General features: G+C 52.4%; 1 protein-coding gene across 5 annotated transcripts in view; it reads left to right on the top strand.

The window, feature by feature from the left end:
- CCDC88C (coiled-coil domain containing 88C) overlaps window positions 1-24,834 on the top strand; it is a 147,479-nt gene that overhangs the window by 100,010 nt on the left and 22,635 nt on the right. For all 5 annotated transcript variants that reach the window (XM_019983358.2, XM_019983357.2, XM_019983359.2 and 2 more), the window contains 10 exons: window positions 2,247-2,384; window positions 4,091-5,182; window positions 7,456-7,583; window positions 8,975-9,116; window positions 9,518-9,706; window positions 11,310-11,471; window positions 12,588-12,865; window positions 15,854-15,997; window positions 18,134-18,320; window positions 24,201-24,346. In XM_019983358.2, the coding sequence (XP_019838917.2) occupies window positions 2,247-2,384; window positions 4,091-5,182; window positions 7,456-7,583; window positions 8,975-9,116; window positions 9,518-9,706; window positions 11,310-11,471; window positions 12,588-12,865; window positions 15,854-15,997; window positions 18,134-18,320; window positions 24,201-24,346 (2,606 nt within the window). The remainder of the gene's footprint in view (window positions 1-2,246; window positions 2,385-4,090; window positions 5,183-7,455; window positions 7,584-8,974; window positions 9,117-9,517; window positions 9,707-11,309; window positions 11,472-12,587; window positions 12,866-15,853; window positions 15,998-18,133; window positions 18,321-24,200; window positions 24,347-24,834) is intronic.

Raw genomic sequence — 24,834 nt, 5'->3', positions numbered from 1 at the left:
GGCAGGAGGGAGGGCCACGGTTCCCAGACCTGTCCTGTATCCGGTGCTGGGAGCCCTGGGAGGCGGCCTTCTGCCCTCCAGAGTACCTCTTGCTGTCTTACTTAGCCTGCCCTCCGTCTGACTGACCCTGTCCTGGCCCAGCAGGTGTGGCTTCACGTTCTCCTCCTCCCTCCACACACACCCCGAGTCCGGCACCGACAGGTGCTCTCTGATGATGGATGGGCAGACACCACAGCCCCGGTGGGAGGACTCACCCCCAGGCCCCTTGGACCTTCATCCGGTTCAGTTTGTCGGAATTTCCTTTCCCGGGCCTCAGCCATCCCACTGTCCCGATCTTCCCATGCGGTGTGTCTGGGCACCAGCTGGCACTCCTCAGTCAATTGGTGAAGCCCCAGGCCCCATGGGGGCCAGCCTGGCTCTCTCATTCCCCACCCGGGAGGTCACGAGCCCAGAGGAGCTCAGTGACTTGCCTGAGCCTCACAGTGAGGACACAGCAGGGCTGGAATACACCCCCCCAGTTCGACCCCCGCCCTGCACTCCTCTTTTGAGGATGACTCAGACGCACACCACATCACAGTTCATTTTCCTGTTGGCCCCAGCTGGGCCAGGCTCCCCCGTCCTGAGGTGCCCGGCTTGGGGTGCGGGGCTGAAGTGCTGACGAGGTGATGTGATGACCTGAGTATGGGTCCTGCTTGGCCCAAGTCTGCCCACTGGTGGGGGAAGGAGCATGCCCGCTGCTTCCTCCCGTGGAGGTTTGAGAGCTCCCAGACCCATGAGCCAGAAAGGAAAAGTACGACAAGTAGACAGAGCCTGCCCACGGGCAGCGATCCTTCCAAGAGCTTTGGACACCTCTCCGTGCAAGGCCCCAGCTCAGACAGGCTGAACTGCAGCAGCTCCAGGCCTGCTGCTCACAAAGGTCACTGGACATCTCAGGGTCTTACCCCAGAGGTTGATTGATGGGCTGGGGTCCAAGATCTTTCAAAGCATTGAGACCCATCTGGTCTTTGCGATCCATCTTTTTAGAAGAGCTGTCCCAAACCAGCACATCAGGATCCCTTATTGTTTAGTCGCTCAGTCACGTCCGACTGTTTGCAACCCCTTGGACTATAGCCCACCAGGCTCCTCTGTCCATGGGATTTCGCAGACCTGAATCCTGGAGTGGGTTGCCACTTCCTTCTCCAGGATCCTTTAGGACCATGTCAAAATGCAGACAGAAGATCTGTAGGTGGTGAGGCCGCGCTCTCGCAGGAAGGGGCAGCGAGCACTGCTGCACCTGCCGCCTGCCAGCACGTGCCAAGCACAGCACAGTGACGCTCACGAGGATGCTCACTGCTGCTCCTGCATCAGCTATGGAGACTTGCTCGTGGTCACACTGTTAGTAGGGAGGGACCGGAATCTGAACCCTGTCCCCGTGGCACCAGAGTCATGCCTCTTGCCGAGCTCCAGTGCCCCCTTGCCGAGGGGTTTGGTGGGAAGGGGACCAGCAGCCTGGACGCCCTCCCAGTGCAGGCAGCAGCAGGGGCTTCTCCTGGGAGCCCAGTCTCAGGTGCTGCCCTGGACCCACTGAGTCAGAATCTTCGTCCACCACCTTATCCAGGTGTTAGGCACCATGAAATAGTAGTTCCTGTTTTAGGAAGGTCGGGCTGGTGGATCTCAGCAGAAGAGCTTGGTGTCAAGGAGGTGATGGGGTGGTTTTCCAGGCCAGGGGAAGGTGGCCCAGCCCCAGGCAGGCAGCGGCAATAGAGAAGCTTGGGTAGAGAAGGCAGGGCTTGGAGACAGAATTACTGGAGGGTGAAAGAGGAAGCAAGGGCTTGTCCGCAGACCTCTCTGAGCATCTGGGTGAACCAGAGTGTTACCAAGTGGCGTCTGTGGGGCATCCAGTCGTGGTGGTCCCAGACATGTGGTCTGACCCTCGGGACAGTGGATAAGGCCTGAGATGAGAGCAAGGAACCCTGGGGGCACTTGGGCCCATGGCATTGAGAATGAGGAGAGAGAGGTCGGCTGAAAGAAGCTGACCGATGGTGCCCATGGCCTTCCACTTCCACGAGCTAGAAATGCAAGCCGCGGGCTGGGAGCTGAGGGTCGAGGGTGTGCGGAGGTCCCTTCAGAGCAAGGCCGGGCCACTTTCCCTTGAGAAAAAGGCCCGTTCAAATGTTGGGTGGGGCTGATGGGTTTTGAGTTGATTTTAAAATATAGATCACTTTGTGAGGCTCACTGCTGCCCGTCTGGGTCTTCTGGCTCCGCAGATTGAGAAGTTAAAGACCCAGCTGGAGAGAGAGAAGCAGAGTAACCAGGATTTGGAGACCCTGAGCGAGGAGCTCATCAAAGAGAAGGAACAGCTGCAGAGCGACATGGAGACCCTGAAGGCTGACAAAGCCCGGCAGGTAGGTCCTCTGGGAATGGATGCCTGTCCCGGAACTCCTGCCTGCAGGAGGGAGAGTAGTCCAGGATTTAGCCATTTCCCGGGAGTCTGTAGGGGAAACACAGGTGACCAGGCATCTGGCCTAGCTGCAGCTCAAACCAGCCACTCTTGTTCAGTGGTGGGGGTGGGTGTGCCCCCCACCCGGCGGGGACACTGGCAGCGCCTGAGACGGGTGTCATGACAGGAGGAGAGAGGAGATGCTCTTGGCGTGTGGTGGGTGGAGCTAGATGTCCAGCGTCACACAGGACAGCCCCGCGTGACCGAGAACAATCCGGCTCCCAACATCTGTCGCGCCTTGCTGAGCCCCTGAGGTTTATTTGCCTCACGCCTGAGGTGGGAGGCAGTCCAGGGCTGGTGCGGCGGCTCTGTGATGCCGGGCAGGGGCCAGGCTCTTCCTCCTCCTCTGCTGGCCTTAGCTGGGACTGCCGCATGCCCTCAAGGAATGAGAGAAAGAACGGGAGGGCGAGGAGCAGAGAGCCACTCCCCACTGCCCCCCTCCGCTCTGGGACCTTCTGTCACATTCATTGGTCACACTCAACACGCGACTACCCCCTACCTGTGAGGGGAGGCCGAGGTTTCAAGTATTTGAGTTTTTCAGGCGCTGAGCTGGAGCAAAAAAAGAGGGGATGGGATAGTGCCATGTTTGGAGAAAAGACAGGCAGGGTCCCTGGCAGGATGTGGCTTACGTGGAGGCAAAAGATGACAAGCAAGGCGATCCCAGACGTGTGCTCTTGAGGGAGTAAACGGAGAGAATCCTGCTGGGTACAGGCGCTGAGGAGTCAGGGTGCAAGGCTGTCCCTGAGGGGCTGCCGCTCACATGCGGAGCCCTGGAGGATGGGGAGGAGTCAGGATGCTGAAGGCCAGGGGAGGGCCATCCAGGGCAGAGGGAAGACAGTGTGCAGGGTCTGCAGGTGAGGAGTGGCCTCAGGGGAGCCTACAGAGGCGAGCGGCCAGGACGAGCATACCAAGGGAATCAACTTCCATCGTTTTCAGTAAGAGGGAGAGGGGGGTTTCTGTTTCTATATCTTCCTGGCCGCCCTGAAGGCATTTTAACTTGAAGTGTCTTCCTAAGGGTCTCCACGCTCGTTACCTCGTGTCCATGTTTGCCCCTAGGAACTTTAGGGATTTTTGTTTTTTCAATTGAACTATAGTTCAGTTCTGGCGTACAGCAAAGTGATTCAGATATATATGTGCATGCGTTCATGGGTCTCTGCTCAGTTGCTTTAGTCATGTCTGACTCTTTGCAACCCTGTGAACCATACCCCGCCAGACTCCTCTGTCCACGGGATTCTCTAGGCGAGAACACTGGAGTGGGTTGCTATGCCATCCTCCAGGGGATCTTCCCGACCCAGGGATCAAACCCAGGTCTCTTGCATCTTCTGCATCACAGGCGGATTCTTTACCGCTGAGCCACCAGGGAAGCCGATATGTGGGTGTATGTGTATAAAAAAATATATGTACACATATATGCATATGCTTTTTCCATTATAGGTTATTACAAGTTATTGGATATAGTTCTCTGTGCTGTACAGTAATACCATTAGGACTTCGGCGGGGAATGGTCTTTTAGGGCCTGGGCTTTGGTCACCAGATTAAACCAGACTTCAGCCCCAGATCACAATATGTTTGTGCAACAGCCAATGTCTCTCCCATCGTGTTTTCCCCCAGATCAAGGACCTTGAGCAAGAAAAGGACCATCTCAACCAGGCAGTGTGGACACTGCGGGAGAGGTCTCAGGTCAGCAGCGAGGCCCGCGCCAAGGACGTGGAGCAGGAGAACAAAGCCCTGCACAGGACGGTGGCGGAGACCAGCGGGCGGCTGAGCAGGCTGGAGCTGGAGCAGCAGCAGCTGCAGCGGGCGCTGGAGCAGGCGCAAGAGAAGGCGGGCCGAGCCGAGGCACTGGAGCGGGAGCTGGGGCAGCTGGAGGAGGAGAAGGGGCGGCTGGAGGAGGAGAAGGGGAGGCTGGCGCAGAGGGCCAGCGCCCTGCAGGCGGCGGGCGAGCGGGCGGAGGCCGCGGAGCGCGAGAGCCACGGGCTGGCGCTGGAGAACCGGCAGCTGCGCAAGTCCCTGGACGCCCTGCAGAACGTGTCGGTGCAGCTGGCCGGCCTGGAGCAGGACAACCGGCAGCTGGACGAGGAGAACTTGGAGCTGCGCCGGATGGTGGAGGCCATGCGCTTCACGGGCGCCAAGGTGGCCCAGATGGAGCGCGAGAACCAGGAGCTGGAGCGTGAGAAGCAGGAGCTGAGGAAGAGCGTGGAGCTGCTCAAGGCGCTGGGCAAGAAGTCGGAGCGCCTGGAGCTCAGCTACCAGAGTCTGAGCGCCGAGAACCTGCGGCTGCAGCAGAGCCTGGACAGCGGCAGCCAAAAGGCACAGGCCCTGGAGCGGGAGCTGGGGCAACTGGAGGCCGAGAACCAGGGCCTGCGGCGGGACCTGGAGGCCCTCCGGCTGGCCCACCGGCAGCTCGAACGGGCTGAGCAGGAGCGGAAGGCGCTGGAGCAGGAGGTGGCCCAGCTGGAGAAGGACAAGAAGCTGCTGGAGAAGGAGGCCCGGCGGCTGTGGCAGCAGGTGGAGCTCAAGGACGCCGTCCTGGACGACAGCTCCGCCAAGCTGTCCGCCGCCGAGAGGGAGAGCCGCGCGCTGGACAAGGAGCTGGCCCGCTGCCGGGACGCGGCCGGCAAGCTCAAGGAGCTTGAGAAGGACAACAGGGACCTCACCAAGCAGGTCACCATGCACACGAGGACGCTGACCACACTGAGGGAGGTGAGCCGGGGGCCGCGGGGCCGCCGGGCCACACCATGTGTGCTGTGGGATTGAGGTGGGACGGTGGGAGGCCCCTGGCACGTGCCCCCTGCTTCGAACCAGAATGACGCCCGAAAGCATGAAGAGGAAGTAGACGTACCCTGTTAGGATCTGACTGCCCGGAGACAGCCGGTGCCTGGGGTATTTTATTCCATCCTCTTCCTTGTGCATTTCTGGATACACACACTTGGTATCCTGCTTTGTACACCTTAGCCCTGCTCTGGTTTTCACTTAACTTCACCTTTTCTCATTACACTAAATAGCTTTCAAGCCACAATTTCTAATGGCTGTGAGGTAGATTTACTGTGATTAATTCTGTAGGTTTACTGTGATTACTTCCCTGGCCACTCACACGGTAAAGAATCTGCCTGCAATGCAGGAGACCTTGGTTCAATCCCTGGGTCAGGAAGATCCCCTGGAGAAGGGAATGGCGACCCACTCCAGTATTCTTGCCTGGAGAATTCCATGGACTGAGGAGCCTGGTAGGGCTGCAGTCCATGGGGTCGCAAAGAGACACGACTAACACACACTAGCACATGTTTTGGACAGTCAGATTATTTCTGAGTTTTCCCACTGTTTTATTTTTTTTAAGTCTTTATTGAGTTCATTACAGTATTGTTTCTGTTTGTGTCCCGGTATTTTGGCCGAGAGGCATGTGGATCTCAGCTCCCTGACCTGGCAGAGCCGGGAACCAGGGAAGCCACACCCCCTGCACTGGACCACAAGGAAGTCCCTCCTACTATTTTAAATAACACTGGACATCCTAACAGTATACCTTCACAGATACCTATTTCCTTAGGATATATACCTCGAAGTGCAATTACACTTGAAAGGGTCCAAATTTTTAAGTCTTCTTGGTGAACACCTGTCTTACTTCTCCCTGATATTTTTTTGTGTGGTCATCTGGGCTTTCCTGCATGTGTTAGGGTGAGTCACTGCTCTGGTAAACGACTTCAGCATCTCCCTGGCACATCACAGAAGCTGGGTCTCCCCACATGTGGAAGTTCACTGTGGCTGTTCACAGGCACCTGGCTTCCTCCATCCTGTGGCTCGCCATCCCACGGTGGACCTACCTGCAGCAGGTAGATGCGGAAAAGAAGGACCACACCTCTTGATGCAGAATTGGGTCACAGAGTTGCACCTAACTGCTGGGGAGGCTGAGAAATGTTCTAGCTGTGTGCTAAGGAAGAAAAGGAAATTTGAGAACACAGAAAGGTCTCCATGTTAAATATATACATATGTGTATATATTACTGACTGTCAGTGCAACAGATCACCATGCTGTGGGGAAGATACAAGACACCAACTCAGGCAGTAGCCCCTGCCTCATAAGCATTGGTTAGGCTTTGCTGCAGTAACGATCAACCCCACAGTCTCAGGGGCTCATCCTGTCCAAGGCTGGTTTCTCGTGTGAGTCCAGGTGACTCTCCATGGAGCCTGTCCTCTGTGCTGGGGCTCAGTAGTCCAGTCTGCTTTGACATTATGGCTCCCCCATCCTAACCCCACGCCTAACCCGTGGGGTTAGGGTGGTTCCCGCGGCAGAGGTGAGGCAGCTGTAAGGTCACGTACCGGCCCTTCCATGCCACACCTGGGGAGCGACCCTGGAATGTTCAGCAAACATCACCAAATGTGTTAGGGGTTCCAGGCCTTGGGGTGTGGTAGGTGTCCATGTGAGGGCATGTAGCTATGTCACCGGGCAGAAATTGGTAGCTGCCTGGAAAGCTACAGAGGTGTGGACCACAGTAAGTGAACTCCTAGATGAGGTCAACATCCACTTTCGAAAAGTAAATCAAAACCTGTCTAAAAGTAAAATCTTTCTCCCCTTTATATTTTTTTCTTATGTTCTAAATTCCCTGCAATGGGCCTTTAATTACATCACTTCATAGAAAAGGCAGTCGTGTTGGAAGAATTCAAACCTGCTCCTCAAAGGTCACCATAAATGGTATCTCAGACGCGTCTCTGGATGTGTTTGGAACATGTTCAGTCCTTCCCAGACACACTGCTGCATGGCCTCGTGTCCTGAACCCCAGGGCCTGGGAAGGTGTGTTCACCCCTTCCCTTCAAGACATCCCCGGGGTCCGCTGTCCACATAGAACCACCTGCTTGTCCCTCGAGACTCCCGAGCTGGCCGTGACTCGAGAAGACGGTTGCTCTGCCCTGAGATGGGCCTGTGTCTGTCTCTCTTGCCGCATCTGCTGGGCTCCTGGCCCACGCTTATCCTCACTGTCCCCACAGGACCTGGTGCAGGAGAAGCTGAAGAGCCAGAAGCTGAGCAGTGAGCTGGACAAACTGAGCCAGGAGCTGGAGAAGGTCGGCCTCCACAAGGAGATGCTGCTGCAGGATGACAACAGCAATGGCGACCCGTGAGGACCTACCCGCCCCGGGTGGCCGCAGGAGTCCGTGCACCCCACACCCCGCAGGCTCCACGCCCCACCCCCCAGTGCTGCATTTAGTCTCCACACCCAAGGGCCTCTTGTCGCATGGGGCTTTCTATCCCAGGCCTCCTTCCTGGAGATTCCAAGCAGGGAGTGGAAGGGGATTTCTTTTGTCCAATGAAAAGGCTTCCTGATTTTTTTTCTAGTTAGGCTCTTTCAGGCCAGTTTTAAATTCACAACAAAACTGAGGGGCAGGTACAGAGATTACCTGTGGACCCCTGCCCCCTGACATGCATACCCTTTCCAACCATCAACACCCCACCCCCCACCAGAATGGTACATGCGGTAACACTGACAGGTCATCAGCCAGAGTTCACAGGTGACATTGGGGTCACTCTTGGTGTTGCACGTTCTGTGGGTTTTGACAAATATATAACGACATGTATGCACCCCTCTGGGGTCATACAGAATGTTTTCACTGCCCTAAGGATCCTCTGTGTTCCACCCATTTGTTCCCTTGTCCTTCCACCAGCCCTTTGATTTTTTTTAAACCAGCCTGCCATTCTTTCTTTCTCTTTCTTTCTCTCCTCTCCTCTTTTTCTTTCTTTCGCTCTCTCCCCACCACCCCTCCATGCTGGGTCTTTACTGGGGTTTCTCTAGCTGCAGTGAACAGGGGCGACTCTCTAGTTGCCGTGCGCGGGCTCCTCGCTGTGGTGGTTTCTCTTGTGGAGCACGGGCTCTAGGGCATCGGGCTTCAGTGGTTGCAGCTCGTGGGCTCAGTAGTTGTGGCCCACCGGCTTAGTTGCCCCCGCGGCATGGAAGATCTTCCCAAACCAAGGATCGAACTGGCGTCCCTTGCACTGGCAGGAGGATTCTTAACCACTGGGCCCAGCACTTTGATTTTTAAAGTTGAACTGTTGCTACTTTGCCTGCAGTGCTTTCCTGAATGATCTCGCTTTTCCAAGAAATCCAGCATCTTGGACTTTTGTTGGACTTGTAACCAACATGATGTCCTTTTGGTGTGGCTACAAGTCCACAGAGATTTACCACTTACCTAGCACTGTGGATGGATTCGTTAACCTTTCTGAGACTCAGTTTCCCCATCTGTAAAATGGGCATAACAGTACTTCTCTAAGATGACGCCTGGAACACTATAGCCATAACGTTTCATTTACGAGTGTCCCAGATGTGTTTATACCAGGAGTCCAGGGAAGGGCTCTGGGTGACGGTGTTTGGCTCCTGCGGTCTTTCTGGGCCACATCCTTCAACAAGATGAAGAAACCAGCTTAATGCAGGAAGGCCTTGAGGGCAGCTGGGAGACTGGGAGCTTGTGGGAGGAAGAGACAGATAAATACTACCGTGTATTTTTATTTTTTCAGGAAATACAAGATTTTGGAGAGCATAAATGAATCAGCTTTAAAAACAACACTCTCCATGAAAGAAGAAAAGATTGCTTTCTTAGAAGCGCAGGTAGAAGAGAAAGCCAGCCTGAATCACCAGCTGCAGAACGAGATCCAGGTGGTAAGAGCAGCGTCCCCCCAACCCGCCCTGAGACAGGCCAGGGGTCGTGGCTGTGAGATGCCCGCCTCACCTTTCCCAGACCCTCACCTGGGTGGCAGAGGGGCGACTTGGATGCCCGTGTCCTGGGGCAGGTTTTTGTGGAGAGGACACCCAAGGCTCAGGGGAGGGAGGAGACTGGCCACAGTCATGTAGCTGAAGTCGGGGCTGGGTCCCAGCGCTGCCCTTCAATCCCATCTACAGGGAGGGGGTAACATGCAGGATGGAGGTTGTGTGTGCCCCCTGCAAAAGCAAAGGCAGGTGCCTGGCGGGTCCGCGCCAGTGCTGGGCGAGGAGATGGTTTGGTGCAGGGGGCCCCCAGCTGGGCCCCTTCCTGCCCCAAGTCTGCACTCCTGTTTCCACAGCTGAAGAAGGAGTGTGAGATCCTCAAGCAGAGCCAGGAAGGGGGGACGCAGGCACAAAACTCATTCAAACACCCCATGGGGACGTCGGTCGAGGGTCACCAGGGGAAGGATCCCTGGGCGCCCAGCCACAAGGAGGCCACGATGGAGCTGCTGCGTGTGAAGGACCGGGCCATCGAACTGGAGCGCAACGTGAGTGGGGAGAGGCCGTCCATGAACCGTCGTGTAGGTGGAGTGGGAATTCACATCACCAGGAAGGACCCTGGGCAGCAGGAGCTGTTGAGATTGACACAGGTCTCACCAGCCACTTCTTGTATTTCCTGGCAGGTCCTGTGAGCTCCTTTCCACTTGAGATCCCTTCAGCCTTTTTTCTTTTTTTTTAAGTGAGCATTTTATTTATTTATCTTAAATTGTTCATTTATTTCTGGCTATGTCAGATGTTAGTCGTTGCACATGGGCTCAGTAGCTGTGGTACGTGGCTTAGTTGCCCTGCAGCACGTGGGATCTTCGTTCGCCGACCACAGATCGAACCTGTGTCCCCTACGGGGTAAGGCCGATTCTTAACCACTGGACCACCAGGGAGGTCCCTCTTCGGAGTTTCTAACTGAAAGGGTGTGTGCACATCTTCCCCGAAGACGCACTCTCTGCCTCCCAGCACATCACTGGGCCTGGAGCGTCTACACCCGCACCGTTTCCACGGGGCTCTGTGATTCACTGCTCTGTGGGGGGTCGACCGTACACCACAGTCCTCCACCTGTTTTCATGAATAAGACGTTATTGGCCCACAGACACACCCTCTGCTTCCACGTTGTGTGGAGCTGCCTTCCCGCGGCGGGTCAGTGTTGCGACAGAGACCACACGACCAGCAGACCCCCAGATATTTGCTGTCTGGCCCTTTACAGAACAAGCTTGTCCATGCATGTCTAAACACTTGATGTCCTTTGATGTCCCCCCAATGGCCTTATGAAGTAGATAGTGATGGTTTTCATTTGACAGATGAAAAAGGTGAGATAGAGTGTACGAAACTTGACCCTAAGCCCTATACTGGTAAGGGACAGGCCACAACCACCACCCACACATCCTAGTCCAGTCGGTGGCCTATTTTGCTTGGCCTTCATTTGCCTCGCAGAGGATGAACCGCCTTAACCTACCTGCTGTCACCCCTGAGTGGGATGAGGCTGTGGGCACAGGCCCTGACTCCTGTCCTGGGCAAGCTCACAGACATGCATTCTCAGGGTGAGCGACAGAAAACAGAGAGAAGCATTAAAGACAGATAACTTTAAAGAAAGCAGCTGTAACTCCAGCTCACCCTTGTCTCACACTCACATGCTCAGGTTCCTTGCAAGACCCCCATCATGTGTATCCCCATCATTTCTATCATGAAAACATGGACAAAAAAAATTTTTTTTCTGATGCTATTGTCTTTCTAAGAGGGAAAGTGTTACTTCTCTTACTTAATGGAGTCTGGCTTTAGCCCCCAAAGCATCAACTCTTGAGGGTTCTCATTCCCAGCAACTCAGGTCCCCGCTGCCACTTAGCAGGTATGGAAGAAGTGAAGTGAAAGTCGCTCAGGCGTGTCTGACTTTTTGCGACCCCATGGACTATATACAGTCCATGGAATTCTCCAGGCCACAATACTGGACTGGGTAGCCTTTCCCTTCTCCAGGGGATCTTCCCAACCCAGGGATCAAACCCAGGTGTCCCTCATTGCAGGTGGATTCTTTACCAGCTGAGCCACAAGGGAAGCAGATACGGAACTGGCATCTGATCAGGCCCATGCTTTTCCCTCCCCCAGAATGCGGCCCTGCAGGCTGAGAAGCAGCTGCTCAAGGAACAGCTGCAGCACTTGGAGACCCAGAACACGGCCTTCAGCAGCCAGATCCTGACGCTGCAGAAGCAGAGCACCTTCCTGCAGGAGCATAACACCACACTGCAGACACAGACGGCCAAGCTGCAGGTGAGGGCCGGGCGGGCCAGCCTCGCGGGGAGGATGCTTCTTGTCTCCTAGAGGCCGGCCCAGCATGCTCACAACTCCCAATCAGCAAGACGAAGCAGAGGGAGAGTTTGGGGCTTTTTTTTAGCAGATGCATCGTACACCATGATTCCTAGTCTCGGGATCTTTGAAAATAGTTTTCAGTGATTAAACACCTGGCTGCCCAGGCTAAAAAAAGTTCATTTCCCTGCTTTTATTTGCAGTCTTGTCTGTTTCCCAAAATCTATTTCTTGAGATGCTCTTAGGAATTTTTTGGGAAAAGAGACTCTGGAATCAAATAAGTTGCGTTCAACCAAGCCAAGCACATTTCTTCACCGTAGGACCTGGTAGAATCTTTCTGAAGCAAATGTGAATTTTTCATCTCCATGAGTGAAATGGAGTATCACATGTCTGTTGAGACCATCTAGCCAAACGAGTGTTCTGGACCGTGCATTTTAAGATGTGGATATTTATTTACAGTTAATAGATTGTGAAAAAAATTAAGAATTATTCATTGCAGTTTCTGAGAAAGGGGTCTGAAAGTATGTAACTTATGGGTCAGGGGTGATAAACAAGAGACTGGCAAAGATGTTGGAAATTATTCTAGTAAAATAAGGAAATAGGGTTTGTAGTTTTGTTTTGTTGGAGTTTTGATTGTAGTTGTCATATCTTTGTCTCATCTTGATGTTAAGGTAGTTAATTCTGACCTCAGAATGAGTTATGAAGTGTTCCCTTCGCTGCAGTTGCTCATAATTTTGGATGTTGGGTGGGGGTTCTGAAGCTGTCAATTAAGTTAAGGTAGGTTGTTCAGGTATTCTGTGTCCTCAGTGATGCTCTTTTAAAACTAGGCTTTTAAGAGTATTCAAAGATGGTATCCAAGGAGCTTATTCATAGATAGGGCCTCATTTGCCACCGAAAGTCACATCTGTGGAGAGACTTCAGGACTAAGCACCATGTGACAGCCTGTTACACCGTCTGGCCTCCCCCAGCCATTCCTCAAGTCCGAGTAGAACTGTCTTTGGTCCCAGCTGGGTCTTTGCCTGGCCCGGGGGGGTCCCCGCTCCCTCGTGTCAGCCTCCATCCCCGCCTCCCTCTCGGCAGGTGGAGAACTCCACCCTGACCTCCCAGAGCGCCTCGCTCAGCGCCCAGTACGCACTGCTGCAGAGCCAGCAGACGGCCAAGGAGAGCGAGAACGAGAGCCTGCAGAAGCAGCAGGAGCAGCTGACGGCCGCCTACCAGGCGCTGCTGCAGGACCACGAGCACCTGGGGGCGCTCCACGAGCGGCAGTCCGCCGAGTACGAGGCCCTCATCCACCAGCACAGCTGCCTGAAGACCCTGCACCGCAACCTGGAGCTGGAGCACAAGGAGCTCGGCGAGAGGTGCGCGCTGGCGGGCTGGCAGGCGGGTCCCCTGGGTTTGTGTCCCTCCGTGCCCCGCGAGTCTCCTCTTGGCCTGCGGCTTCACACCATCTGGGGCACTGGAGCTTCCCCAAAGGGAAGTAAATCAGAGTCTCCCTCAGTGGTTCGGAGTGAGACCAGCTGGAGAACGGGTGGCCAGAGGATCCCCAGGGAAGAAGGGGTGTCGCGGCCAGTCCCAGCTGAGGGAAACTGCTTGTTGGTGTGGGGTCCCTGCTCCCGTGAGGAGTCTCTTCTTCCCTCTCTCTTCTCTCCAAACCAAGAATAAGGAGGAAGTTCACCATAGCAGCTCATGTACACTGATGCCCTTCACCCTGCCTTCTGTTCTGTTCTTGCCTTTCAAGGTCTGAGCTGCATTTTTTTTTAACCTTTTGTTGTTGGGTCTCTCAGTCCTGTCCTACTCTTTGTGACCCCATGGACTGCAGTACGCCAGGCTACCCTGTCCTTCACCGTCTCCCGGAGCTTGCTCAAACTCATGTTCATGAAGTCGATGATGTCATCCAACCATCTCATCCTCTGTTGCCCCCTTCTCTTCCTTCCCTCAATCTTTCCCGGCAACAGTCTTTTCCAATGAGTCAGCTCTTCACATCAGGTGGCCAAAGTATTAGAGCTTCAGCATGATTCCTTCCAATGAATATTCAGGGTTGATATCCTTTAGGATTGACTGGTTTGATCTCCTTGCTGTCAAAGAGACTCTAAAGAGTCTCCTCCAGCATCATAGTTTAAAACAACTTTTAATTTTAGGTATATAGAAATTAAACAGAATGGTAGAGAGAAGCCTCTGTAGACCCATGACTGGCTTCGGCAGTGAGTGCTTTTTGCCATCTTTGTTTCATCTTTACTTTCCACTCTCTAGCCCTATACTTTAAGATAGAATTTACATACATTGAAATGCACAAGTCTTCACTTTGCACTGTTGACAGCTCGTGGGTTCTGGGTTTTGTGTACATTCATTCAGTCAACCAGCATCGCCTGAGCACCTGCCCCGGCAGATCAGTGATTGTCCCAGGCTCCTGGGCAGGGGTGGCAGGACCCATCACACCTGGGGACAGGTGTGATACGCACATGGCTCTAATGCAGGAGGGAGAGTCTCTCTAACACTTCGAGAGGGTGGGTGGTGGGTGAGCGGAAGCAGTTGTCCTCGTCATCCGCTTGTGAGATGGCCCTGCTGGCAGTGCCTCCCTCGACTTGGCCTTACGATGCTCAGTGAAGCTGCAGTGCGGGGTGTTTCATCACAGACCAGGGGGAGGATATAGAGCCAGCAAAGCTGCGTGAGGGTGCTTAATGGTGCTGTGGACCGGGGGTGATGGCGTTCATTCATCCACTCACCTGGTGCTTCCTTTTTGCCTCTGTCTGGAGTCCTCCACTCACTTGATCCACCCAGATTGCCATCCTTGAGACAGTTGACGTCCTGCTGAGACGTCTGCTCCCGTAAGATTGCTCCTTCCAGCCAAACTGAGCGTCTTCGGCCTCCTCTGCACCCTTCCGTACACATGTGATCCTTTGCACACACCTGCGGTGTGCTTGGCGCTGAGTCTAGACTGGTAGGGGAGGCACCCTATTTACTAACAATGTGGCGTGAGAAGTGTTCACTCAACTCTGAAGCTAGCACAATGCCCAGCACTCACCTCTCCTGTTATGTGTTATAATATCTTATGATATTCTTCATGTGTATTCAGCAGGGGAAGGCTTTTGCAGGTGGAATTTGGACTGGAGTTCATCGTTGCTTCTCCTGTAGCCCTTGGCTCAATGCAGCACAGAGCCACTGTGTTACCCAGCGCTTGTGGACAGGCTGGAGGCCCCATGGGTCTGTCTGCGGCAGGGCTCCAGGTTCAGGAGTCTGGGTACCTGGCTCACAGGGACAAAGGCTCTACATTCATTTCCTTTGACACTGAAATCGGACGCTTGCTCGTTGATTCTCTTAACACGTATTTATTGAACACGGTGCCTCCTTCCACTGGGGACTTGGTGATGAGCCAGACTCACCCGGGCCCTGTCCTGCAGTGGGGTGGTGACTGACGGTCAGAGAGATGCTGGATCAGTGCGCTGTCCCAAGACGCTACAACAGGGAAGTGGGAGCCGGGGACCCTAATGGTCAGCCCATGGCCCTGATTTGTCAGACTTGGGATGACTTTTCCCAGAATCATTAACCTGCCTGAGAAAGATCACCCCGGAAAACCAGGCAGAGCCGTATGCTCAGCACCGCATCAGGGAGCCTCTGCTCCCCTGACCTCAGGGCGAGGCTCGACAAGAGTGGGAAGGGCTCCCCCACCCCACCCCCATCCCCAGGGATTCGCTGCTCTATTAGCTGTTACCTGTACTGGACTTCAGCTGTTTATTTTGTGATTTCTTTTAAATCTATTTGTGTTTAGTGAACCTAGCTGAATAGGTAGCTCAGACAGTAAGAATCCGTCTGCAATACGGGAGACTGGGGTTCAATCCCAGGGTCGGGAAGATCCCCTGGAGAAGGGAATGGCCACCCATTCCTGTAACCTTGCGTGGAGAATCCCACGGACAGAAGAACTTGGCGGGCTACAGTCCATGGGGTCACAGAGTCGGACACGACTGAGCAACTACCACTTTCTTAGTGAACCACCTGGTAGCTTATTTATAATCCCTAAGAGAAGGGCGTAGGGTTCAGAGGACATAGTTCTGGAGTTCCAGATGACCCAAGGGAGGGAAGGCTGCCGTGACAGGGGATCGAGGGGACTGTGGAGGCGTGTTGGGTGGGAGGAAGGGACCTCCTGGGTCCAGGGCTGGAAGAGACCCCCAAACCTGGGCACCGCCTCCCTGGCTGCTGGCTCGGACGCTTCTCAGCCGCCACCCTCGCGATTGCCTACCGTCTAAGCCTCGCTCCCCGCAGAGGAGGCTCCAAGGTCTTCCGGGGTGTATGTTACCTGTGGGGACAGATGGCTGGGGAACGGGCTGCCAGCAAGGTGTCCCCTCCTGCAGGCACAGTGACATGCTGAAGCACAAGGCGGAGCTGGACGAGCTGGAAAAGGTTTTGAGGGCCGAGAGGGAGGCTCTGCAGCAGGAGCAGAGGACGAGCGCCATGGCCGCGAGCGAGAACCGGAGGCTGCAGGAGGAGCTAGACAGGTAAACGCTGGGGCCCCGGGGCCCACCTGCCCATAGGCAGCGGCATCTCACCCACTCAGCACTCCCTGAGGTCAAGGGTGTTCCTGGTCATCGTGTGTTTTACAGCCCATCATGCTAACAGCTGGTTGGTAATGAGGTCACCGAGAATGGACTGGGATGGAAGGACCAGTGTAGTACCTGGGACAGCGCGTCCAGTAAGCTGGCGGTCCTCACCTCCCACCCCGAGATGACGATTATGTCAGCCACAGGCACATTCATCATCTCACGGTTTCCCTGTTTATGAACTCACCTCCTTGCTCACGTTCATCTGTAAGCCCCAAACCAGCGCTCATGACACTTTTGAGGACATGCCCAGGGTGGTGGGACATTCGAGGTGCCTGACGCACACATTTCCAGCTAAGGATGCCCAGGGTATTCGGTCCCAGCAGCCCATGCTGCAAACAAGTGTCCTTTGCGTGGCCTGTTTAGAATCATGGTTTACGTGGTTTTGTACTTTTTGGTGACAGTTTTGCCATTCAACACCTTATTAATGGGAGGTATTTTAACAGCGCCTTTCATTACCTGAACATTATTGACCAGAGACGTTTCAGTATTCACTTACATAACAGATCGCCAGCCACAGGCATTAATTTCTGCAAAACTCCCCCAGGCAATAATGTGAATGGCCCCCAGGTGGGATGCCGTCTCACGTTCCCAAGTGCAGGGCTGTGATGTACACTGCAGAGAATACAGGTGTGGTAGATAAGCTTCCTTCAGGCATGAGTACACTGCTGGTGGCTGTGAGCACATCACAGGCGGAAGCCACACTAAACGAGGTGTGTCTTGACCAGCTGACACAAACATGTGACCAGATTCACGGAAACACACCCCACGTTTCTCCTTAAGAGCTGGTTTAGTGTCTCGGGGACCTTCGACTGTTCCCACTGAGAGTGACAGGAATCTACAGAATCATCGTGTACGTTAGTCGCTCAGTCGTGTTCAACTCTTTGCGACTCTATGGATTGTAGCCCACCAGGCTCCTCTGTCCATGGGATTCTCCAGGCAGGAATACTGGAGTGGGTTGCCGTGCCCTCCTCCAGGGGACCTTCCAGACCCGGGGATTCAACCCAGGTCTCCTGCATAGCAGGCAGGTTCTTAACCATCATAGAATTATTATCCATTTTTTAAAAAATAGATGAGGGAACAGACAGATTAAATGCCTCATCCGGGGCCGATGCTTGTAGTCAGTGGCAGAGACAGGGTTTGAATCGGGTCTTGTCTCTGGCAGGGCCACATGATGCCGCTTCCTCCCCATGTCCTTGTGTTCATGGGTACAGAGGACTGCAGGCTCAGGTGCCAGGCAGGTCAGGCACGTGGGTGATGAGTGCCAGCCGTAGACCAGACAGTGAAACGGAGAAGCCACTTGGTCTCAAGGTGGTCAGCTGGGAGGCAGGCCTGGGGCTGCCAGATTATTCCTTTGTTTGTGCTTGTTGTCTTAAAAGAAGTTGCACATTTGAATGTTGATGTGAAACTTTCACAATTTTAAATGTCGACCCCCTAATTCATTTAATCAGTGAGCCAAATGACCCATCTGTGTCAAAATCAAGTCCATGAGCCCCTGGTACTTTGAGCTTTCTGTTATACATCCTCCCCTGAGAAAGCCCAGTTAGATAATAGTTAAGATGATGATGATAATTTTAGCAGATTTACATAATACCCCAGCATCTCATACTTTATTTATCTCGAGAGTTGAAATTAGAAAAGGAGCTTGGAACTGGGAAGAGGAGCTGAGCAGAGACAAAGAGTTTTAGAGCATCTTGTGGTTCAGTGTTTAAAAAAATCTTTGAACAGCAGAACCCTTTTTACCAAGGAGGCACACATGCCAGAGCCTTAACTCCAGAAGAGATCAACAGTGATGCTCTGTCGGAGTGGGTGCCTGAGCCTGCCTGTGCTGTCTGCCCCAGACAGGGCGGGGGCACCAGGGGTACCTTCACAGGACCCCAAAGAACCCAGCTTAAAAACCCCTGGTTTTGTTCTACTCCCTCGTTTTGAGGCCCAGAGAGGTTGTGCTTTGGTCTAAGATTGCACAGCTGGGACAAAGCCTGGGAGTGCTCTTCGGCCCTGAGCCCTGTGGCTCTCTGCGCCCCCCACCCCCAGGGTCAATTTCCTGCACCACCAGCTGAAGGGGGAGTACGAGGAACTGCACACCCACACCAAGGAGCTGAAGACCTCGCTGAACAGCTCGCAGCTGGAGCTGAACCGCTGGCAGGCCCGGTTTGACACGCTGAAGGAGCAGCACCAGAGCATGGACATCTCGCTGACCAAGCTGGACAACCACTGCGAGGTGAGGCCTGGGGCTGGGCGGCGGGGTCCCGGGACGCCAGAACGAGTGCCCTGGCGTGACAGCCTTCCGGCTCAGCGGGGTCGAGATGGGTCCTCCTTGGCGCGTATGCTCTGAGGACGCGTGTAAAGGTGGTCCAGAGACCGAGAGGAGGCCAGAGCTGTCTGGGTGGGGAACAGACACCTCGACTGGTCAGGATGCACGCAGAAGCACCATTGCATCTGATCTTTGCCTTTTGCAAGGGGTCGGAGCAGGTGCAGCGATACAGCCGTGTGCTGTGTTATCCCTGCCCTCTTGTGTCCATGCTGTTCTTCCATTTCTTTTCATGTAGTAGCTGCACTCTTCTAGGGAAATGTCACAGGTTTTGTTGTTGTTATTTTTTTTCTGTGCTGGGGTTTGTCTGCCTGGCTCCTGATCCCGGGGTGGTCAGGTTGGAGCTTACACACGCATTCCCCCGGTTTCCAAAGGAGCAGAGCCCTGCCTTCTGGTGTACTCGGTTGGAAAGTACTGTGTTCAGCAGCAGACCTCTCTCAGATGGAGTTGTTAGCAGAGCCCGGGACAGTAAGACAGAGTAGACAGGGCAGGGAGGAGTGGCCGGGTCCCGCCCCAGCCCCGGCATGGCCCAAGACGGCCAGGACTCCAGACACAGCTCCTCTTGCCCTTTGTTGAGAAACACTCCGGAGGGTCTTCTCCTTTGAGCTCACGGTAGCCCCACGGGGCATCGCAGCTGAGGAAGCAGAGGCCAGGGTGCCAAGACACCCAAAGACACTCTGGGCTGGGACTGGGGCCTGTGGAGGAGATGGGGGCCACAACACTGGCAGATATTGTCCCAGGGAGCCCCGCCACCACGGGCTGTGCTTCAGGGTCTCCGTGCGGACTTCAGGCCAGAGCTTGCTGCCACCCAGGCCGTCTGAAGCCAAAAAGCTAGTCGTCTTGCTGTACACCAACCATCATACACATACTCTGGAGCAAGAGCTGGCCGTCCTCAGCCCAAAACTCAAGTCCAGCCCCTAAATCTGTTTCTATATGGCTGTGAACTCAGAATGACTTTTGCATTTTATAATGGTTGAGAAAGTGAAAAAAAAAAAGTTTTATTTTTTTTATTTTTAATTTTATTTTATTTTTAAACTTTTCATAATTGTATTAGTTTTGCCAAATATCACAATGAATCCGCCACAGGTATACATGTGTTCCCCATCCTGAACCCTCCTCCCTCCTCCCTCCCCATACCATCCCTCTGGGTCATCCCTGTGCACTAGCCCCAAGCATCCAGTATCGTGCATCGAACCTGGACTGGCAACTCGTTTCTTACATGATATTTTACATGTTTCAATGTCATTCTCCCAAATCTTCCCACCCTCTCCGTCTCCCACAGAGTCCATAAGACTGTTCTATACATCAGTGTCTCTTTTGCTGTCTCGTACACCGGGTTATTGTTACCATCTTTCTTTTTTTTGTGGCAAGTGCAAATGCTGTGACACTTAAATGTCAGCATCTGTAAGTCAAGTTTTATTGGAGTGTAGGCACACCTATGCATGTACGTCTTGTCTCTGGCTCTAACCTGTTGCAACAGCAGAGTTGAGTGGTTGCAACAAAGACCACCATCTGGCCTGGAAATCCTGAAATATTTGCTGCCTGGCTCTTTACAAGAGAAGTGTGCTGACCCTCAGCTAGAACAGAGTTGTCCCATAGAAATAATGATGTGGCCACCAGAGATAATTTAAAATTGTCAAGTTAGGGGAAGGCGCCAAGATGGCGGAGGAGTAGGACGGGGAAAATACTTTCTCCCCCACAAATTCATCAAAAGAGCATTTAAACGTCGAGTAAATTCCACAAAACAACTTCTGAATGCCAGCAGAGGACATCAGGCACCCAGAAAAGCAACCCAACTCCTCGAAAGGAGGTAGGGAAAAAATATTAAAGACAATAAAAAGACAAAAGAGGGAGGGATGGAGTTCCGTCCCGGGAAGGGAGTCTTAAAAAGAGAGAGGTTTCCAAACACCAGGAAACCTTCTCACTGCCGAATCCGTGCCGAGCTTTGGAAGCACAGAGGACAACATAACAGGGAGAAAAAATAAATAAACAATTAAAACTTGCAGATTGCGAGCCCTACGGTAACTCCTCCAGCGGAGAAGCAGCGCAGACGCCTGCATCCGCCATTAGCAAGCAGGGGCTGGGCAGGGAGGCGCGGCGCGGGCTGCATCGCTGAGAGTAAGAATCTGGCCTGAATACCCTGAGCACTATCTGAGCGAAATAATTTGGGACTGTGGGATATCTACCATGCGAAAAGCCAGCCCTAACCTAAGACACCGCCAGACTGTGGGATATCTACCATGCGAAAAGCCAGCCCTAACCTAAGACACTGCCAGCCCGCGCACGGAACAAAGGACTAAACAGAGGTAGCCGGCTGCAAACCTTACCCCTCCGGTGACAGGCAGCCAGAGCCGGAAGGGGGCAATCGCAGCCCCAGAGAGACATTATGTATAAAACTGGCTTCTTTGCTAACTAAAACTTATTGGGGGTCTGGACGGTCAACATCTGCCTGAGAAGGTGCGCCGGTTTTACACCCAGATAACCAAGTGGCGGGGAGGCGATAAGTCGCAGCATTGGCGCTCGCCAAACACCTCATCACCTGAGCTGCTCGGACCTGGGAAGAGCACAAAACGCAGCCCCAACTGAGTCTGCGCCTCTGAGGACTACCTGAGTGCCTGAACCTGAGCGGCTTGGACCTGGGAGGTGCATGCAACCCAGGGCCAGCCTCAGATTGTTCCCGGCGGAACAACCTAGAGCCTGAGCAGTGTGGGCAGGGAGGCTACACGCGCCGTGAGCGGGGGCAGACCCAGTGTGGCTGAGGCACTGCGAGCACACGCCAGTGTCATTTGTTTGCAGCATCCCTCCCTCCCTCCCCATAGCGCGACTGAACAAAGAGAAGAAATACAGCTCCACCCACCAGAACACCGACACAAGCTTCCCTAACCAGGAAACCTTGACAAGCCACCTCTATACACCTACACACAGCGAGGAAACGCCACAATAAAGAGAACTCCACAAACTGCCAGAATACAGAAAAGACTCCCAAACTCAGCAATTTAAACAAGATGAAGAGACAGAGGAATACCCAGCAGATAAAGGAACAGGATAAATGCCCACCAAACCAAACAAAAGAGGAAGAGATAGGGAATCTACCTGATAAAGAATTCCAAATAATGATAGTGAAATTGATCCAAAATCTTGAAATTAAAATGGAATCACAGATAAATAGCCTGGAGACAAGGATTGAGAAGATGCAAGAAAGGTTTAACAAGGACCTAGAAGAAATAAAAGAGAGTCAATATATAATGAATAATGCAATAAATGAAATTAAAAACACTCTGGAGGCAACAAATAGTAGAATAACAGAGGCAGAAGATAGGATTAGTGAATTAGAAGATAGAATGGTAGAAATAAATGAATCAGAGAGGATAAAAGAAAAACGAATTAAAAGAAATGAGGACAATCTCAGAGACCTCCAGGACAATATTAAACGCTACAACATTCGAATCATAGGAGTTCCAGAAGAAGAAGACAAAAAGAAAGACCATGAGAAAATACTTGAGGAGATAATAGTTGAAAACTTCGCTAAAATGGGGAAGGAAATAATCACCCAAGTCCAAGAAACCCAGAGAGTCCCAAACAGGATAAACCCAAGGAGAAACACCCCAAGACACATATTAATCAAATTAACAAAGATCAAACACAAAGAACAAATATTAAAAGCAGCAAGGGAAAAACAACAAATAACACACAAGGGAATTCCCATAAGGATAACAGCTGATCTTTCAATAGAAACTCTTCAAGCCAGGAGGGAATGGCAAGACATACTTAAAATGATGAAAGAAAATAACCTACAGCCCAGATTATTGTACCCAGCAAGGATCTCATTCAAGTATGAAGGAGAAATCAAAAGCTTTTCAGACAAGCAAAAGCTGAGAGAATTCTGCACCACCAAACCAGCTCTCCAACAAATACTAAAGGATATTCTCTAGACAGAAAACACAAAAATGGTGTATAAACTCGAACCCAAAACAATAAAGTAAATGGCAACGGGATCATACTTATTAGTAATTACCTTAAATGTAAATGGGTTGAATGCCCCAACCAAAAGACAAAGACTGGCTGAGTGGATACAAAAACAAGACCCCTACATATGTTGTCTACAAGAGACCCACCTCAAAACAGGGGACACATACAGACTGAAAGTGAAGGGCTGGAAAAAGATTTTCCATGCAAATTGGGACCAAAAGAAAGCAGGAGTCACAATACTCGTATCAGATAAATTAGACTTTAAAACAAAGGCTGTGAAAAGAGACAAAGAAGGTCACTACATAATGATCAAAGGATCAATCCAAGAAGAAGATATAACAATTATAAATATATATCCACCCAACATGGGAGCACCGCAGTATGTAAGACAAATCCTAACAAGTATGAAAGGAGAAATTAACAATAACACAATAATAGTGGGAGACTTTAATACCCCACTCACACTTATGGATAGACCAACTAAACAGAAAATTAACAAGGGAAAAAAAAAAAAACATGTATCTATAAAGTTCACTAAAGCAAAGCACAGTAAAATGAGGTATGGCAATAAAAGGCGTTAAATTTATCAAATAAAAAAAATAAATAAAGTGCTGAAAAATTAAAAAAAAAAAAAATTTACCCTTTCCCTTTTACTCTTCCTTCCTTCCTGAAGATCTAGACTTCCATTTGTACCTCAGTCAGAGAGCTTCTTGTCGTATTTCTTTGGGTGCACTCTGCTATTGGTGAATATTCTCTTCTTTTGTTTTTCTGAAAATGTCTTTATTTTGCTTTCATTTAAAAAATAAATAAATAAATAAATAAAATTGTCAAGTTAGCCACATTTAAAAAGTGAAGGGAAGCAGGTGGTATTAATCCTGAATAATATATTTTGTTTACACAGATACTTCACATCCGTTTTTTAGTTAAGTCTTTGCTGCTAAGTCACTTCAGTCGTGTCCAACTCTGTGCGACCCCATAGACGGCAGCCCACCAGGCTCCCCTGTCCCTGGGATTCTCCAGGCAAGAATACTGGAGTGGGTTGCCATTTCCTTCTCCAATGCATGAAAGTGAAAAGTGGAAGTGAAGTCCCTCAGTCGTATCTGACTGTTAGCGACCCCATGGACTGAAGCCTACCAGGCCCCTCTGTCCATAGGATTTTCCAGGCAAGAGTACTGGAGTGGGGTGCCATTGCCTTCTCCGAGTTAAGTCTTTAGGACTTGCTATATTTGCCCTGCTCGTCTTGGCGAGGACTGGCTGTGTTGTTTCTGTCTGTTTTTCTGGCTGCGTTTTAAGTGCTCAGCAGCCACTTGTTGCCCACAGCTGTCAGATTGGGCAGTGGCCCTTTGGGTCCTTTCTAATTATCACGAGTTGGATAATACTGAGATGGGTGTCTGTTTTTTTTTTTCCTTTTGGCTGTGCTGGGTCTTCTCTGGTGCTCCGGCTTTTCTCTAGTTGCAGCGAGCAGGGGCCGCTCTCCACTTCCGGTGCTTGGGCTTCTCATTGTGGTGGTTTCTCTTGCTGCGGAGCACGGGCCCTTGGGCGTGCTGGCTCAGTGCTTGTAGCTCCCGGGCTCTGTAGCACAGGCTCAGTAGGTGCGGCCCACGGGCTCAGTTGTTCCGTGGCATGTGGGATCCTCCTGGACCGGGGTTCAAACCTTTGTCTCCTGCATTGGCAGGCGTACTCTTTACCACTGAGCCCCCGGGGAGGCCTGAGATGGACGTCTTGGCGCACGTGGCGTTTTCCTTCTTTTGGAAGCTGGCCTCCCAGCAGCAGACTCACGGGGTCACACCATTTTTAAGACACTGTTGATCTGTATTTCAGCTGCTATCCCGACTCAAGGGGAACTTGGAAGAAGAAAACCATCACCTCTTGAGCCAAATCCAGCTGTTGAGCCAGCAGAACCAGATGCTTCTAGAACAGAACCTGGAGAACAAGGAGCAGTACCACGAGGAACAGAAGCAGTACATGTAAGGGGCCCGGGTGATGGGGATCCTGGCTTCCCCGTGCCAGGCCAGAGCAGCTCCGGAGCCCGTCAGTGTCCTGAGGGCAAGGGCAGGCCAGCTTACCAGCCTGTCCTCCTCTCTCTTGCCCTGGAGTGGTTCTGGGTTTCTGCAGGTAGTGGCATTTGGCTTTCGTTAGATTTTTAAAGGCACTGCCCACCGCCAGAAGCTTTTTACTCTGCTTTTGGAATTAAGTGCACTTCTAAAAATACAAGCGTGCCACCGAGAAGTAGCTCAGGGAAAGAATTCACTTCGAAGGCTGAGCACAGATGCCATTGCAGGACTCTTTCTCACTCATGTCTGTGTTCGATGATCATCTGGAGGGTGGGTGACCAGTGTGCCATAGTGTTTATTTCTCCCGGCTTTACATGGGCCTTGCGAGATGCACAGCGATCTGGTGAATGGGAATTGGTGGGACCGATGGGATATGACTAGAGCTGTGTCCATACCAGAGG

Source organism: Bos indicus, chromosome 21 (assembly GCF_029378745.1).
Source record: "Bos indicus isolate NIAB-ARS_2022 breed Sahiwal x Tharparkar chromosome 21, NIAB-ARS_B.indTharparkar_mat_pri_1.0, whole genome shotgun sequence".
Classification (NCBI taxonomy): domain Eukaryota; kingdom Metazoa; phylum Chordata; class Mammalia; order Artiodactyla; family Bovidae; genus Bos; species Bos indicus.
This window is presented reverse-complemented; position numbering and strand designations above follow the sequence as displayed.